Source organism: Lissotriton helveticus, chromosome 4_1 (genome assembly GCF_964261635.1).
Source record: "Lissotriton helveticus chromosome 4_1, aLisHel1.1, whole genome shotgun sequence".
Lineage (NCBI taxonomy): Eukaryota > Metazoa > Chordata > Amphibia > Caudata > Salamandridae > Lissotriton > Lissotriton helveticus.
The window spans coordinates 489,012,905-489,032,357 of record NC_136063.1 but is presented as its reverse complement, the minus strand read 5'-3'; the positions used below and the strand labels follow the sequence as shown (position 1 = coordinate 489,032,357).

Genomic DNA, 19,453 nt, shown 5'->3' with positions numbered 1-19,453 from the left:
CCCCTGATGTTTCCAGGGAGTTTATTGTATAGAAGGAAGCCTCAGAACATGGCATAGGGGTAGGTCTTTCACAACTAAATTATAAGGGCCTAGACCAACCAGCAGCTTTCTTCTCTAGGAGGTTACTTCCCATGGAACAGAGGTGGAGTGCTGTTAAACGGGAAGCCTATGCTGTGGTCTGGCCACTGAAAAAGTTGAAATTATGAATGTTTGGGACTGACTTAAAGATTCAGGCAGACCGCAGCCCCTCAGGTGGCTAATGCAAATGAGGGGTGAAAATCCAAAGTTGTTGAGGTGGTCCATCTCCCTAGAGTAAGTGGACTTTATGGTGAATTACTGACCTGAGGTAGACCACGCTAATGTTGATGGTCTCTAGAGGTTCTTCCACCTTAGTAAAGAAAACTCCCAAGAGGTTGGGTAGCTCTCCCCACTTACAGATGGGGTACATGAGTTAGACCTGTCAGCCTTAGGGTGGTCTTCCCCAAAACGTTTTGTCTGCTTGCCTCCAGTTTTGCTGAATTCTTTTCGTTGGCTTTAGGACTTTGTGCACTTTACCACAGGCTAACCAGTACTAAATTCCTTGTGCTCACTCCTCTGAATATGGTTTGAATGACTTATCCACAATTGGCATAATTAATTTACCTATAGGTCCCCAGTAGAGTGCACTACGTGTGCCCAGGGCCTGTAAATTAAATGCTTCTAGTAGGCCTACTGGTGTGGCCTGGTGAGCAAAAGACCGATGAATTAAACCCAGATCTTTGTGACTGGGGGTGAATGTTTGCATTGTTCAGCATATCCTCCATCAATTGTTCCTTTTGCTTTTGTCGCCCTAAGTGGTAAGGGTATGCCCAGACGTGGGTACCGGGCTCACTGCACCACTGGATGCAAGCTAGCCTTGCTGAGGAGGGGTCATGCCTCCGAAACCGGCCCTAGGATGCTTGTTTTGGTCCAGGGAGGACCTGGCCTGGCACTTTGGGCTGTACTGTTCCCTTGAGGCACAGGGTCAAGATTGATTTGCATATGGCTGGGTCCAAACTGGTGTGGCGTGATGAGCAAAAGAACGATGGATAAAACCCAGATCTTTTTGACTAGGGATGAATGTTTGCATTGTTCAGCATTCGGTCCATCAATTGTTCCTTTTGCTTTTGTCGCCATAAGTGGGAAGGGTATGCCCAGACGTGGGACCTACGTCTGGGCATACACTTGGCCACTTAGGGTAAATGTAAATGTCGGAATTTGTAAAGCGCACAGCTACCTCCACCGGAGGTGTCCCGGCGCTGTCCGTATACCGCTTAGGAACCCTTCCTGGCTTTCCTGGGAAATGTCCACTCCTGGGCACCCCCCAGGTGCAGCCAGGCATCCCAGCGCTTTTGGGGCCGTTGTGGAGACTAAGCAAGCTATTGCCCAGAGTTGCAACCTGGGACCCATGATCAGGACAGGCACTGAGGCGAGAATATCCAGTCAGGGGAATTAATGAGCCGGAGACCCGCCGAGGCAGGAATCGAACCCTGGTCCCTGGCCAGAGCTCTGCATCAAGGTCTGCCTGCTCTAACCATTGAGCCACACTTCTCCACAGGGTGAACATAGAAAACACAACAAGTGGATGGAGAGAGTGCTGAAACTTTTCAACCGCTCATCCCCAGCCTCCTAGCTTGGTCAGTATGATGGGGGAAGGTGGGAAGCTTAAGATTTCGCTACAATCATGCTGGGACATCTTGTTAAAACACATTACATGAGAAGTAGGACATGATGGGAGCTTAATGGGCAGTGGAAAGAGAGTGCAGATTGTTAGGGGTACTTAAAGCAATATTCTTCAAACTAATTCACGTTTTAAGGTCATTGAAACATAGACAAGAGAGATTGTGTGTGTTTGTCAGTGTGGGCATGTAAAAATCCCATGTGAAATCCGACAGACACTTCACATAACCTGACTGAAAGTACTTGTAAACAACTATTAACTACAGTATACATTTTTTAGAAGGATGCAACACTTCAAACACCTCCTCGGGAGCTACGTCCCTGCGTTAAGGGCAGTCAATTCTTTATACACGATCATTTCTAATCAACTATAACATATTGAGAAGAAATAATTTGAGTTAATATTATAAACTCTACAACCAATCAGGCGATATTTTTGTAAACGTAATTCAAGCATAACATTTAAATCAGACTGTTTTTTGAAATAGACAATGTACTCAAAAAATAAATCCTAACCTTTGAATAACCCTTTACAAAATAGCAAATGTTTCTGTATATAAAAATCAACTATGTATTAGGCTAGCCTAAATATAGATCAGGCCATTCATTTGCTGCTTTTTTAACACATCGATTGAGACAAAAATTGATTTTAGTACCTCCTCAAATGTAGCTGTGGGCGGATTTTCAAATAGCATTGACGCAATTTGTTTCTGAGCCCAAGGCAATTCTGCAACAAAATAAGACCTGAAGACAAAAACAAATGCATTAAATAACATGGTATAATTCGGAAATGTGTAGCATATAAATTTGTACGTAACAGTGCTTCACCTATGGTACTCATATGCACATTTTGAGGAGAAACGCTTAAGTGATCAACCCTCCATATACCAGCAGTATTAATATGACCGCAATAGTGCAGCAGTAATAATGGATCCAGAATGGAAATTATTCCAATTTGAAGACTGCCTACCTCATCACTAATGATAGTGATTGAAAGGCCTACGTAATCTCAACCAACTGAAGAATACTTCAGCCAGCCTGATCCCTCCAACTCCCCACCCTCTAGGAAGTTCATCCTCATCCCGCTCTGAAATATTAGCCTGCTAATGGTGGCAGTGTAAAAGCCTCAATATACCTAAATCAGTGCCATCTTAGCGCATGGGCATACTGGGGCACCACGAGCATAGGGGCCTCATGCAGACCAGAATTTTACACTAGTTTTCCGTTAAACATTTTTATTCCTGTGAGTGGTTGTGTAGGCAGAGAACCCAGAGCAGTGCTTTGCCTATGTTGAGCAGCCCAGAACTGAATGGCTGTATGGACTATACTATATTTGTTGAGTTCTTCAGCCAGACACTTTGGCCATATAAGCTAGCGATTCTAGGCGTACATGAGTTAACGGGCCAATAGTCTGTAAATGCGGGTATCTAGGTAAAATTAAATGGAGCCTGAGAGAGGCGTGTAAGCCACCATCCCTGGCTCCTACACAGTGTTATCCCCTCCCAAACGTATAATTTTTACTTAGGTCTCTCAAAGCAGCTATTGCTCTTCAATTCCTTGCCTCCTGTGTGTCATGAGTCAGGGACACAGCAGGTGAGGTTTGCTCATCTGAAGGTGAAAGAAATGGAGATAGAAGAGAATGCAACGAGCATGGAGAACGGGACATAGGAGACTGGGGCTGAGGGGCAGGAACTTTCAGGTCAGAGAGAGAAGGTTGACCAATCAAACTGCAGTAGAATCACATCCCGGGTATTTTAAGCAGTCCATGGTAGGAGCAGGTTGCCTTGCAACTGCTTAGTTGTGTTGCTCCTGCCTGCTTAGTTTGTTCATGGTTCATTGGAGTTTCCCTGCACCTTTGTTTTGGTTTACCTTTTCCCTGAGTGTTTCTCTTTGTTCGCTTTCAAAGATATACCCTCCAGTGACTGTCATCTGATGGGTGATAGTGGACAACCACCACCTCTCAGCATCTTCTTAGAGCTGAGGGAAGGTAACTGGCTACTTCCTGGGTTCATTACTGACTTTTCCTTATGGAACATTGGGTAAGTCCAAAAGGGTTATGGATTGTTAAGTATTATTATATTGGCACCACTATGATTACTTACCACCTGTCTTCATTGCTAAAGTCAGACTTGTTGTACCAGTGGTGTGCCTGGTTTAATTAAAGACCTCCCAGACAGAGAGTGCCATGCCAAATCATCCAAAATGCCAGAGAGAAGTGACATCCACTCCAGCATGTTTTACTCTCTCATTCCCAAACCCTATTTTCCCCTCTTCTCTTTCGAATTGTAGCTTGTAGATTCCTGTTTCCTTAATTACTGTTCTTACTTGGTGGCAAATTGTGGACTAGGATCATAATTTCCTCCTCGTACACAGCTTTCACACGGGTCATGGGGCAAGATGTATCAAGGGTTTTCCCATTCGCAAACGGGTCGATTCACAGAATAGCCTCGTTTGCGAACGGGAAAAAGCCTTTTGGAATGTATCATCCCAAAAAGCCTTTGCTAAATAAGGATGCGCAAAATTTGCGATTCCCTATTTTGCAAATGCATGTAAGCAATCGCAACTTCAAGTTGGTGGTAATATGTGAATTCCATGAAAAATGCACTTTTTTGCATTTTTCAAGGTGCCATGTGGCATGCATACATGCCCTTAGGGCATCTGTACCACATATGCACAAATGAATATTTCAGGGGTGCAACAGGGTGTCCATTTGGCACCCTTGCAATTGCATGCGCAATTTGCGAGTACCTATTGGGTACTCGCAAATTGCGCATGCAATTCCCATCCATTCCTATGGGCCTCTAGGCCCGTAGGAATGAATGGGAGAGCCATTCCTTATTTGCGAGTCGCAAATAAGGAAAATGTAGGAATCGCAAATTTTTCAGCAATACCTACATACATTGCATTTTGCGATTCTGTAATAGCGAATCATTAAAATTCACTATTATAGAATCACAAAAGCAATTCTTGCTACATCTGGTCCATGATGACTTGTGAGGCGCAATGGATTCAGATGCTCATGATGATGACTCACCATCGAGTCACAGGCTCTCGCTCAGATTGAGAACTATTTGGAAGTCACTCGGCAAGAGGAACATTTCTGTTAACAGAGATTACGTCCGGACATTAGTGAAAGTCAGGAAAACTTGACTCCCGTCATTCCCAGTACCTCCTGAGTTTCTAAGGACTCCAGGGGAGAATAGTGGCTTTAGTAAAATAGGGATTGCTCCATGGAGCCACATGGTTATCTCCACCTGAAAAATAATTTGGAGATCTGAAACTCTTCAAGGCTTTCATGGCTCAATGTAGATTGCACTTCATAAAAAAAAAGCCCCAAGCATTTAAGATGAAAGTTGCCTTTAACCTTTCTTATTTAACTAAAGCAGCACTCTCTTGGGCAACACCTATATTTAACGGAAATAGTCAACTCCCTTCGAAGTTTTGGGCCTTTGCTAAAGTCTTTGATCGCTGGCAAACTTTACAGAACGTCCATTTTGTGCTTTTGAATCTTCGACAAGCAAAGAGAGACTTGGGGCCATATGTATCAAGCTAATTAGCATTTGCAAAGGCCGAAATTCGGCGAATTTCGGCCTTTGCGAATGCTAATTTGACAAATGGTATGTATCAAACATGTTTGATGCAAAATAAGGAATAGCAAAATTTGCAATTCCTTATTTTGCGATTGCACTTAAGGAATCGCAAATTTTGCAATTCCTTAAATGCAATGTATCAAACAAAAAATATTCAAAAAATGCCATTAAGGATTCGCCAATTACCACCAACTTCTAGTTGGTGGTAATTTGCGAATTCTTTAAAAAAATCTTTTTTCCAAAAAACAAAAGGTGCCATATGGCGCCCATACATGCCCTTAGGGCATGTGTGTGCGCCATATGCTCCCAAATGTCTTTTTCAGGGGTGCAGCAGGGTGTTCTTGAGACACCCCTGCACCCTTGAAAAAATTCCTAATTTGCGATTAGCTAATTGCTAATCGCCAATTGCCCCTTCATTCCTATGGGCCTCCTGGCCCATAGAAATGAATGGGTAATTTGCGATTAGCAATTTGCTAATCGCAAATTAGGAATGACAAGGAATCGCTATTAAATAGCGATTTTGTACATACATACCGTTTTGCGAATTCCAAATAGCGATTCCTTAAAATTCGCTATTTGGAATTCGCAAAACGGAAGTATGATACATATGGCCCTTGGTTCCCTATATTACATATTTACAGCAATTGAGAGCCGAGATGAACTGGAGCAATGAAACTGCAACTTTCTGTAATGAATTAAGAGATAAGCTGAAGGATACATTTATATTAAAGTAACTACTCGTCCTACCTAGTGTGAACCCTGATTGACCTAACCCTGCAGATTGACGCCCAACAACGGGCTAGGACAGGAGAAAAGAGGATGATCCTACAAGATGGAGTATGCCCAATACTACTGAAACTTTAGAAGAGGAAAAACACAGTGAAGAACCTGCTCCCATTGGCTCTATAAGAGGGGCCTTGAGTGTGGAAGAACAAGAGCTCAGAAAGAAGGAGAGACTTTTCCTACAGTGGTGTAGTAAGGAGGGGAGGCGGCCCGGGTTTTGGGGGCAGCAGCACTTTTACCCGCTCGGTCCTCTGTCTTGCCACCACCCTCTTACTCTGCATTCTTACCTGCGGCTGTCGCAGGGTGGCCAACGCAGGGAAATCCACGGGCAGCAAAAGGTCTAACTACACCACTGTTTGCCTATCTTGAGGCCAGGGTGGACATTTTGTAAGAAGAAGCCCCCCATGCTACAGAGGGACTAGAAGGCTTGTCTCTGAGGAGTAAACCCAGGACAAGCGTCTTTTGAAAAAAACAAGTGTGCTATTAAAAGGTCACATTTCCATCTGAAGCTCAGCTTTACCATGCTGAGTGGTCGAATTCATATGACAATGCTTATTGACTGTGGAGCCTCTGGCAATTTTATTGATAAGGAATTCTGTGGCAAACAACATATTCCGGTCATATAAGACTCTACCAGAGGCAGTATTAGGGATAGATTGTACTCCTCTGACTTCTGGATATGTCCAGTGAGAGAAAGATCTTCAGCAGGAGCCTTATTTTCACATAGCAAGATATACCCACTGACACGTAGGAAAGACCTTGTATTAAAAGAATGTCTGGAGGAAAACTTAGATTAATCAGACATTCGGGGGATTATTTACAAGCCTTTGTGCCTCTGATGCGTCACTTTTAAGGACACTCCAGCAGCACTGAGTGCAGACCCATATCTATAAGGCCACGCAAAGCCAATTTGTGTGGCTTTTCACGACCTCATAGATATGGTCCAAGGCAATGCAGCACAAGTCGCTGCATTGCCTTACATTGTGACAGGGAGGCGTTCTATGGGCGTTGCAGTGGGTGTTTTCAGGCAACAAGCATGGGTTTTGACTCATTCCAAGATGTACATGGATCTGTAAACCTGGGAATGCACCAAAACTATACTCCTCCCCAGGGCAGGCGCAACAAGCAGAAATATCTTTATTTCTCCTCATTATTTCCTCTTTCTGTGTATGTTGCATTCTGCAGCACACACAGAAAGAGGAAAACACCCCCTTGGATTGTTTTAATTCAGTAAGGTTCTCTTCCTGCACAAAAACAATCCAGCCAACAATGCAGATGCAAGGGTACCTGCGATGGCGGGCCCCAATTTTTTTGTATCCCAAAATCAAATAGTGTATATCAGCTCTGTATGGATTACCGGGACTTGCACACAGTTACTATCCGTAATACGTATCCTCTTCCCTTCATTTCCCCCTTATTAGCACATGGTAAAGACTGTTAACATTTTCTCCAAGTTAGACTGTAGAGGTGCGTGTAACTTGCTTGTATCAAAGAGGAGGACAAATGGAAAACTGCCTTTAATACCAAATATGGGCATCATGAATACCTTGAAATGCATGTTGGTCTTTGCAATGCCTTGACTGCGTTTCAAAATTTCATAAGTGATATATTTAGAAACATTTTAGACACCTTTATTATTACCTACCTTGACAATATATTAGAATTCCCTTCTAATCTGAAACAACACCAAAAGACATCTACTAGAAGTCCTGTTGAACACTGCAACACTCCTTATATGCAAAGGCTGAAAAATGTATGTTCAATACAAATCAGTTGTCTTTTCAGGGATCATAATTTCACATCAAGAAATTCAAATGGACCCAGACAAGGTCAGAGCTGTTGAAGAATGGGTCCCTCCTCTGAATGTGAGACAAGTACAAAACTCCTTGAGGTTTGCTAATTTCCATAGCTTCTTTATGGGAAATTCCCCCCAGATCAAAAAGCCCATTACAGAGCACACATTGGAGGCATTATTTAGATGGCTCTCTACATACAACCACAGTTTGGACCAATCACAAAAACCTCAGTTGGACTATTTTGATCATGTAGTGACACTCTGGGGGCATATGAAGACTTCATACTTTTACTGCTGGCTGGTATGGGAATGTTTTGAGTGGGCTGGTGAGACTTAGTTACTGAGCACACCATAGCCATTCTGTGTCTAGCTTGGACTGTGACCTTTTGGGTAAAAACCTACTGACTCCCCATCCAGAAGAGATACCAGTTCAAGATTCTCACACATGCCTTTAAAGCCCGTCACGACCAAGGACCATCCTACATCAACCACTGTCTGAAATTCCATCTGCCCTTAAGACACCTGTGCTCTGCATCTCTCTTCGTCTCGCACAGAACCCCTGCGTCCAACACAGATGCAGTGAAGACCGCTCCTTCTCCTACATTACTGCCAAGACCTGGAAAAACCTACCCCTCCACCTCCGAAAAGCACCCTACCTGGCAGACGTCAGAAACAAACTCAAAACCTGGCTTTTCAACAGAGACATGTCACCCTCAGCGCCCAGATACCCTTAGGAGTGATAGTTATGTGCTATACAACTACTGATTGATTGATTCCACCTCTGCTGCTGGCTTTGGGGTAGGTGCTCTGACTAAGCAGTGTTCACCTAGGCACTGTGGGCCTGATTCATAAAGGGCTCCCACATTCGTGGTAGAGGCACTGCAGTTGTGTGTGGTCTACGCACTTGGGGCTTAATCTACACAATAAGAACTCTCAATGAGGATATTCCACCCGAGTGCAGCGACAACTGTGGAGCGTCCCCCACAAGTGTGGAGGCCCTTTGTGAATCAGACCCTGTATGTGGTTTGGTTTGCGCCATGTGGGTAAGTTCCAGTACTCCTTCTACTGACATGCTCTTATTAACCAGCGCTGTACCCTTTTGATGGCTTTAGGGGATTCGCTGATTCGGGGAGAGATTAGGGCTACACTGCTGTCGAGGTAGGTCATGCTGTGCCTGCCCATGATGACATCAGTGGGTGGGATCATGTGTCACGTCCTGCCTGTATCATACCTGCCAATTGTCATGGAGCACCTGTCCACTTTCACTGCCTTCTTGAGTAAATTTAAGGACTTGCACCACCACTACTACTTCCAGTCATGTTGAACAAGTTACATACCTACGGTAAATATCTTTCTGGTGACTACTCCATCTACCTGCAGATTCTTCACTTTATAAATCTTCTCATGTACCAGGCTGGATATGCAAACTTTGTAATAGCTGTACTGCACCTGTAGGTACGTTCGACTCTATCTCATACGGTACCACCACAAATATGACATCACTAGAGCCATATTGCGCCATCTCGGAGCTCTGATGTGAGTTCCTTGTCCATTCCTTTCTGAGCCCTTAGAGGTGAGATGAGGCCAGCAGCATTTTGCAATAATTAAGCAGTGCAGCAATGTAATTTGGAACCACCTTACTAATATGATGAATATTGAACTGGAAGGTAAGCGGGAAATCCGGGAATAGTTAAGGAATTTGCTGGTAAACACCTGAAAGGTTGCTACTTAAGGCAAGTAGCTGGTTCTTTTGATCAGTACTTCTACCTGCAGATTTCACACCTCTGGAAAAGATACTACAGCATTATCTATCCCCTTGAGGTTGGTGAGTCAGAACAAATGGGCAGACCTAAATTGCTGAAGTTAAACGTTGAAGTAGCTGCCTTGGCGTTGGTAGAGTGAGCTCTGATACCTTCTAAAGGTTTCTTTTTGTCAAGGGCAAAACAGATTTAAATACAAAGCACAATACACCTGGACAGAATCTGCTTCTAGAGAGCTTTTCCCTTCTCGTTGCTTATATATCAAATAAAGAGCTGCTCATTGGATAGAAAATCTTTGGTCTTGGAAATGTAAAAGTTGATCGCTCTGCAAGAGTCAAACCTATGTAGACTCTCCTCCTCTTTGGTGAGGTGGGAGGGAGGTAGAGCATTAGCAGAGTGGACTAACCCTCATTGAATGGGGCCCCCATTGTCAAAATCTAAAACCTGGATTGTCTTGATAGAAGGATGTTAACAGTGGTTGGACACACATCACTTGTAGCTCACTGACATGCTAATCAAATGTGTTGACCACCAAAAGTACAATCTTCATTGTAAAAAGCAGCAACAGGTAGCTATGCACCCACTTAAACAGGCCCCAATCAAGAAAGTCAGAATCAAGTTAAAGTCCCACTAAACCATAATAACAGGGGAAGGGAAGAACATTTACGACAAACCCTTTAAGTACAGAGAAGACACACCCTGAGCATGAACATAAGGTGGCAGGGATAAAGACAGTCGCAGGAGATCTGCGTATCTCATCCTCTGCAGCCAGTATGGGTTAGCTAGAATTGCTTCTGCCCGGTCCTGGTTCAGCTTCTTCAGCACTCAAAGAATCATGATACTGGGGGAAAATCTGATTTTGGCTAAACGCATCCCCAGATATCCTTGCAACAGAAACTGGAGGGCACAGAACAGTAAGCAATAAACATTCTCATGAATGTGAATTTGAAGAGCTCCATATGAGGGGTGCACCACGGGGCAAAGATGGTGTAAGAAATGGTGTTGTTTGTTGAAGGCAATGCTAACCCACTTCAAGAAATAATCATACTCCTTGTCAGGGTGAACAACAAATGTCAATAATTTAACCAGTGTTTAACCCTCTGGTAGCTTGGCACAAAGCAGTCAGGCTTAATATTGAGACAATGTATAAGTATTTATGCAGCACTCAAACAGTAAAAGTGAAAATACAACACAAGAAGATTCCCAAACCAATGTAGAAAGGTAGACGATATTTTAATAAATAAAATGAAATCAAAACAACAAAAATCGAATCAGTACTGTCGCAAGTTATGAGCTTTGAAAGTTTAGGTAAAAATAGCACTAAGACGCTCGAAGTGCCAACTGTGGATATCTAGTTGCGCTGGACCGGTGCAAAGTCACAATTTCAGGCCAGCCATGATGGAGTGCAGGCTGGAGAGAAGACCTAGTTCGTTCCACTGGTAGTTTACATTTTCTGTGGATTAATTCCCTCATTCCAGGAACTTCCAATCCAGAAAATGGGCACTTATTGATGTTTTGAGCGTATACTATTTATCGGATGCGGTATTTACCTTTTACCCTAAATTGCATACATTCGGTATTTAACACATGCTTTAAATAATAATTCCACCGAACATGGTAAAAACTCATATTCAGTGGTATTTAACACGTTATTTACCGAACCTCGTGAATTTGGTATTTACCCAATGTGCACGTTAGTTGACATTTACCACCAAACTTGTAATTGAGGCTAGGAATAAGTATGTAGAGTGAAAAGAGGGACGGGCGTGGAAGACAAATAGATAATATGTGTGCTACATGTTAGAGCTAGAAAGAATACCAAATAGAATTAATTATGAAAATGGTGAACATTTACAGACCTTTCACAATTTTGATCAGTTTCTTATGAAACCAATACAATTTTTCAGATAAAATGCAGATATTTTGCAATCGCTTTTGCTTTGAGGAAGTAGTCTTACCATTGGCCTAACAGGTGAATTGTAGCAGCATCTTTATCGTTCAGTTCAATGGCTTTCTATAAAAAAAAATACAAAAAAAATGCATAATGCACATCTTAATTAAACACATACCATCAAAAGGAAAATGCAGTGCAATCTATTCCTCTGTCTTCTCATTTTTGTGTGACTTCGTTGCACAAGCAAAACAAGCATTGGCAAAGTCAGTAAGTTTGGCATCAGCTGCCGGCTTTTTAATACTTCTTGTTTTCTTCAGTTTGGTAAATGTAACATGTTATTGTTAGGGAATCAGCTGGGTTCTCATTAATCTAAGAAATGTTTTTTGACTAAAAGCAACAATATTTGTAGGGTTTGAAAAAAAGACACAGAATGGGTGCTACTTGGTGTATGGATTTGTTTCTTGTGAAAGGGCAGCATGCTGTAACTTAAAGATAAGTCACCCATTGACTGAAATGTGCTGGCCCATTGCCACATGATGCACACAGTAGTGGCTAGATACAAAATGTGAAAGCCACAACAACAGACTAATGAATGCAGTCTGGCTGAAAACCCCTATAAGTAACTATGTTATACATGTAATTTTCGTAAAAATCAAAAGATCTTAGCCAGTATCAGACTTAAAAAAGACAATCGATCTGGTGCTGCCTGCCAGCCTTTTGCCTTTGCTTATGCTTTTTTTGTATTATTTGTTTTTAAAACTTTGTTATAAATAGAGAGGCTTGCAAAGACAGATAGAAATGCTTCCTAAGACAGAGATAGATAGATAGATAGATAGATAGATAGATAGATAGATAGATAGATAGATAGATGGATAGATAGATTTGTAAAGATAGATAGGGTTGAGTAGCTAAAGTTGTATAGATAGACCGGGCTGTATGGATTGTTAGTGCTGCATCGCTAGATAGGTAGGGTTTTATAGATAGGGTTGTGCATATAAATAGGGCTGCATAGACAGAAAGTTGTACAGATAGATAGAGGTTTATAGATGCACAACTGTATAGATTGATAGGCTTATATAGCTAGAGAGATAGGGTTGTATAGTTAGATAAATACGGTTGCATAGCTAAATAAATAGGTATGTATGTAGCTAGATAGATGCGGCTGCATAGATAGTTAGGGTTGTGCATATAGATAGGGTTATATAGATAGATAGGGTAATATAGATAGAGTTGTAAAACTTGCTAGCTGGGGTAGGTAAATAGAGAGGATTGCATAGAGAGGTATGTTTTTATAGATAGGTAGATAGTGATGGATAGATAGATGGATTTGCAAAGATAGACCGGTAGATAGCAGGAACTGGAAATTGGGATAAATAGCACATCTTCAGTTAGTAATATAATAGTTAAATATCTATAGAATAATGACCTACAAGAGCACTGACAGCAGGAGAAAGCCGTATAAGCAGGACATGGGATTGCTTTACAAATATAACTTTGGTCATCAATTAAGATACATACCAACATGATATAAGGGAGGGCAGTTATTAATACACTTCTTTGTGTGCACGCTAAAAAAAAAAAAAAATTTGTGAAGAACAGTTTCAAATTATCACAATCTAGAATGCTGTGAAATGGCAGCAGTTAGATAAACAAAGGATGCTAAAAGGAATGTACAATACCATTAGCAGGAGAAAGTAACTATTAAAGCTGGAATGTGCCCTGTGTTCAACATGGAAGAGAGACAGCTGCCAGACTCTCAACACAAAGGTAAAACGAAAGTAATGAAGTAAAAAGGAAAACACTGGCATTTAAGAGAACTACCTAGTATGCAGATATGCTCCTTGTGAAAGAGCAAAATGCCGTCACTCAAAGTGAAGTTAGCTAGAGACTGAAGTGGACTGACCTATTTCCCTTTGCTGTATTCTGTAGTGGGTGGAAGCAACATGTGAATGATACAGCCAGAACAATGGATGAAGACATATGGCTGGAACCCCCTTTAGTATATTGTACATATATATATATATATATATATATATACATTCACTGAAAAAACCATAGGTTATAGACCATATATAGTTAGGAATTAGCATTTACAAAACCTTGAAAATTCACTGAAAAAAACCATAGGTTATAGACCATATATAGTTAGGAATTAGCATTTAAAAAACCTTATTTTACTCACACAAAACCATTGAAATTCCATATATAGTTAGTTGTACTAACTATATATCGCGCACCCGCAATCCACTGCTGATGATGTCACATATTACATCATTCATGACATGGTCAGTGACATCACTGATGACATCACTGATGACATCTCAAATGACATCACTGATGACAACATCCAGTGACTGTATGTTTCTTTAAAGTTAAAATATGTCTTATATATTGAAGAATGAGTGGATGTATAAGTGTCTGGATGATGTATTTAGTAGGTGCATGACTGACTGTATAAGTGAGTGATTAAATGTGTCTCACTGAGTGCATGGGTTAGTGACTAAACTGTTTTAAATTGTGTCTGTTGTTTTGTAATCTGATGCATGTGTTGATCATTAGCTATATGACTAACTATATGGGTTATTGATTAGTTGGCCAAGTATTTGTATGGGAGACTGAGTGTGTGTGTGGGTGGCTGGGAGGTGTATGACTCTGTGCATAGATGTGTGAGCAGTTGATTCACTAGATGTATGGGTTCAAAAGTGCATGTGGAAACAGCTGTATGGGCGGTTTACTGTGTGCATGAGTGTATTGGTGAGTGAATGGATATCTCAGTGCTACATGTCAAAGTAAGTACATATGTAAAACACAGTACATGTGGTAGTTGACATATATAAATAACTGTGCATAAGAGCCAGTGAATGTGTGAGTGGCTGTATGGATTATTGTGAACTTGTATCAGGGATTGTATAACAGAGTAAATATGTGTTATTATATGTTTCAATAAGTAAGGTGTGTTTAACTATATAGTTTTCGGAAATGGAGGTGTGATTGATTCTTTGCAAGACTGATTAGGTGTGTGAGTAACTCCATGGATGAGTGACAGTCTGTGAGTGTCTGTTTACACTGAGTGTATCTACGTTTTTATTAGAGTCTGAAGAGGTTCATCGTATCATCACATGAATGATGTCATCAGTGATGTCATTTGAGATGTCATCAGTGATGTCATCAGTGATGTCATTTGAGATGTCATCAGTGATGTCATCAGTGATGTCACTGACCATGTCATGAATGATGTAATATGTGACATCATCAGCAGTGGATTGCGGGTGCGCGATATATAGTTAGTACAACTAACTATATATGGAATTTCAATGGTTTTGTGTGAGTAAAATAAGGTTTTTTAAATGCTAATTCCTAACTATATATGGTCTATAACCTATGGGTTTTTCAGTGAATTTTCAAGGTTTTGTAAATGCTAATTCCTAACTATATATGGTCTATAACCTATGGTTTTTTCAGTGAATTTCATAGGTTTTTTAATAGCAAATCTTTATAAAAATAATACATTTTAAATCTAATTTTATATTTTATAATTTTTAAATTTTTTTTTAATATTATTTTTAGTGCGCTCCCGGGGCGCGGACAGGTGAACGCACGGGTAAGCGCAATCTTGCGGCGCGCCCCGGGGCGCGTACTAATGCGCGTCCCGGAAGCGCTATTGCCGAGAACGAAAACAACATCGTGACGTATCGCGTAACCGCCACGCCTTGCGTCATAAGACACGTATCGCGTAGCCGCGAGATGCGTCTTATGACGCACCGCGTAAGCGCACCCGGAAGCGCATACGATCGCGCAACGTAAGCGCCCCGATGCGCTTACGATACACGCCCGGGACGCGCCCCGGGGCGCGTAGCGTAAGCGCGTCAAACCATGTGACTTTAAAATAACACTTTTCATTGGTTCAGAACTTTTTTTTTTCCAAATTGTGTGAAACCCACCCATTTCTCTCACTATTGCTTTGTACTTGGAGAGAGCAAGAGCTGTTGTGTCTACTCTATCTCCTACTTTTCTGATCTCCCGCAATGGCTGCAAGAGAGTCATCCAGCAGTGATTCAGAGGGATTTTTAGATGAGGACCCTCCTCAGCAAAAGAAAAAAAACCATTTCATCTGGAAATTTTACGAAATCCCAGAAGGACAGAAAAAAGTCAACGCTCCCAAAGTAACATGCAAAATATGTGGGAGTAGTTTATCCAGAGGCAATCCTCTGAAAAAATATAGTTTTGGGAATGCTAATTTGATCCGGCATGTGAAAAGAAGACACCCTAACAACTTTGCCAGGGAGAGTGTCAGAGAGCTGGCACGGAATGTACCCACAGATGGCGGCAGCACCTCCACTGGTGGAGCAACACCTTCGGGACCACCCCGTGGAAGAATGGTTCCTAACATTCAGCCGGTGTTTGCAGGCATCAAATTTTTGTGCAAAGAGTGTGACGAACTGCTCTGCTATGGGGAGCAGAGTGTTGAACTGATTGCCCTAAAGAAACAGCAACACCGCTGCTCTTCCAGTGCCTAAATTTTCAAATTTTTTTGCTCCTGTTGAGCAGTTTTGGAATCCTTGTTTTTGTTTTTCCCTTGAAAAAAAATCCAAAAAAAAAATAAAATTGTTTTAAAAAGTCTAAAAAAATATAAAACAACAAAAACAAAAAAAAATATATAAAACAACAAAATCAAAAAAAAAGTTCTTTTCAGAACTACCTCCAATTTTTAAAAAGAAGCTTTATTTTTTTTAAAGTCTGTCATTTTTAATCTCCATGGTACGCTCCCCCGTACGCTCCCCGGTGCGCGTACCGGGCGCTCACCCCCGCGAAAATCGAATTTTTTTTTTATTTTTTTTTTCACCCGCGGGAGCCTTTTATGGCCCCCACATGAAACCTAGGGGATCAGGGGGTGTGTACCCTGCCCCCTCTTGCTCATTTCCCCCTTTGATTTTTGCCACCTCTTGTGTCTCAATCCTACCGAGACACAAGATGGCGGCCGCTGCGGACTGTTTCGAATGTTTACAGACACCCGAGAACCAATCAGCTTGCCGTGCGCAAGTCGCGTGGCGCGCCTGAAGCGCTCCCCGGTACGCGTACCGGGGAGCGCTCCAGGCGCGGCTCTAGATATATATCTTTTTTTGAACGTTAATTTCTCAAAATCCACTGTAGCACATATATTGAGACCTACAAAAGGCACATCGGGCTACCAGTCCCTACAATTTTGCCAAGTTTCGTGCAAATCCATTCAGCCGTTCGGGCTAAAAGTGAGGCCAACCGCCCTATGGAAAACTCAATGTTAAAAACACGTTTTGGGACCCCCCTTTTTTCTCGGCCCCCCCTGGACGAACACCCCCCAAATTTTCAGGGGCTGCTCAGAAACAAAATGTTCCATTTTCCAGAAAATTTCATCCAATTCCGTCCACAAACGCCAAAGTTATTAGACATAGAATTTTCAAAAATCCCATAGGGAAAAAATCCTAACTATATATACCTACTGGCGACCGCCAGTAGGTAATATACATATATATATATATATATATATATATATATATATATATATATATATATATATATATATATATATATATATATATATATATATGTATATATTCACTGAAAAAACCATAGGTTTCAGGCCTTATATAGTTAGGTATTAGCATTTAAAAAACCTTTGAAATTCACTGAAAAAAACATAGGTTTCAGGCCTTATATAGTTAGGAATTAGCATTTAAAAAACCTTTAAAATTCACTCAAAAAACTATACGTTTTAGGGGTGTTATAGTTAGCTGGACATTTCACTCATACAAAACCATTGAAATTGCTCCTATATAGTTAGTTGTACTAACTATATTTCGCGCACCCGCAATCCACTGCTCATGATGTCACATATTACATCATTCATGACATGGTCAGTGACATCACTGATGACATCTCAAATTACATCACTGATGACATCACTGCTCAATGCTTGTTTACTTTGGTTCCATTAAGAAGGCATTCAGATGTGTCACACATTTGCCATAAATTCTGAATGTTAGCACTCTAGTTGCTCATTAGATCACTGTAGTAAAGCTACTGCTCACCAGAGAAGTCTGCTGCTAATCATACTTTCTATGGCAAAATGAACCCCCTCATTTTGTTCCTTTTTAAATTAAATGTTTTCAGACTTACCACTTCATTCCAATCAAGAAGGCTTCTGGTGTGCCATACTTTTGTCATAAGTAAGACTGTTAACGCTCTAGTTGTTCTTTAGAACACTCTGGGACATTCTGTCATTGGGCTATACTTGGGCTACATCTGGGTGATATTTGGGCTACATTTGGGCTCTTTTATCTCTGGTGGCCATCTTGGGAGACTGCATGTCAGAATTTTTTAATGAAATAGAAGAGGATTTGGGAAGTCACTCCAAATGGGCCCTAATTTTTCTTTCTGCAGCACTAATCATACTTTCTATGGCAAAATATACCCCCTCATTTTGTTCCTTTTTAAATTAAATGTTTTAAGAGTTACCACTTTATTCCAATCAAGATGGCTTCAGGTGTGCCATACCTTTGTAATAAGTAGGACTGTTAGCGCTCTAGTTGTTCGTTAGAACACTCTAGGAGGCTGCAGTAGAACACAAAGGAATCAACTGACAGTCTTTGTCCTTGTTGGATGTACATGTTTTACTGAGAATGTCAGACTTCATTCTCACATGACTGAGAAAGATAATGTGAATTTACAGAAAATATGCTTTCAGTTTAGCTTATAGATCCCCTTCCAAACCACTGTGGGAAAAGCATGAGATAATAGTTTTCTTTCAAACATGATTCATGATATCCCAGCAGAAGGCTTTTTCACATGGTAAAATCACCTTAGAACACACCACAATTCCTAAAATGAGTATGCTACCATCAACAAATGATTCATAATGTAACTAAAACCCTCTATTAACTACAATGCTTTTTAATGAGGTGCTATCATGTATATTGGTCCCAAGATGGCTGCCAACACTTCTTGTATGAAGTGCTGACAGCCAATCAGATCTCACGATGAGATGTGTGGTTAGGCTCCGCCCAGATATATATGTGTTTTTGAAGTTAATTTTCATAAAAACCACTGGAGCAATTTTCACCAAATATAGCAAAGGCACTTCTGCGTACCAGTCCCTACAATTTTGCCAAGTTTGGTGTAATTCCGTTCAGCGGTTCGGGCTGTAGCCTTGTCAGAACGTCCTATGGAAATGAACATAGGGAAAACATGTTTTGGGACCCCCCTTTTTTCTCAGCCCCCACGTCACGAATCTCCCCGAAACTTTCAGGGAAGGAGCGCAGCGGAGCTGGCCAAAAGTTTGGAAAATTACACGCAAATTCCTCAACCGGCGCAAAAGTTATTCCCAATAGAATGTTGCGGATTTCCTATGGTAGCTAGGTCCTAACTATATATACCTACTGGCTATCGCCAGTAGGTAATATATATATATATTAAATCAAAAGGCTTTACCAAATTACATCAATTGTTAGAAGACAAATGTACTTCTTTTTCGATGCTTGCTACTGGAGACTGTTATTCTGGTCACAGAACAGAAACATAATGTATTCAGGTTATTCTGCCCCAAATAGCCATACAGTGTGGTATGTGTACAGCCATGAACTCATCTTGAGGAGTTGTTTCATCTGGTGATGTTGGAAAATGAGGCAGTATCTGTGAGGCCTGCACAAATAACATGTCACATTTGTCCTTCACTGGGAACCAAACACCCTAGTGTATTGCCTGACTCTCAGAGGGTAGCGTTGCAGAGCAGTCTAAGGCTTACTCAAGGGAGGTGGTGTGGGCTAGTAATCACCATTAAAGGTGCGCAGAAATAACACTCAATAATTGATTGTCCAGTCTGTACTTTGCTTTATAAAAGTAAGAGTACATTTATTAAAACACACACTGCTCAATACTATGCACCAATTTACAAATATAC

General features: G+C 41.3%; 1 protein-coding gene across 1 annotated transcript in view; it reads right to left on the bottom strand.

Moving 5' to 3' along the window:
* Nucleotides 1–19,453, bottom strand: part of LOC144828012 (regulator of microtubule dynamics protein 1-like) — a 334,350-nt gene that overhangs the window by 139,629 nt on the left and 175,268 nt on the right. Inside the window, exons 4-5 of the mRNA XM_078686156.1 lie at nucleotides 11,585–11,640; nucleotides 2,355–2,442 (exon numbers count right to left, since the gene is read on the bottom strand). Of these exons, the coding sequence (XP_078542282.1) occupies nucleotides 2,355–2,442; nucleotides 11,585–11,640 (144 nt within the window). The remainder of the gene's footprint in view (nucleotides 1–2,354; nucleotides 2,443–11,584; nucleotides 11,641–19,453) is intronic.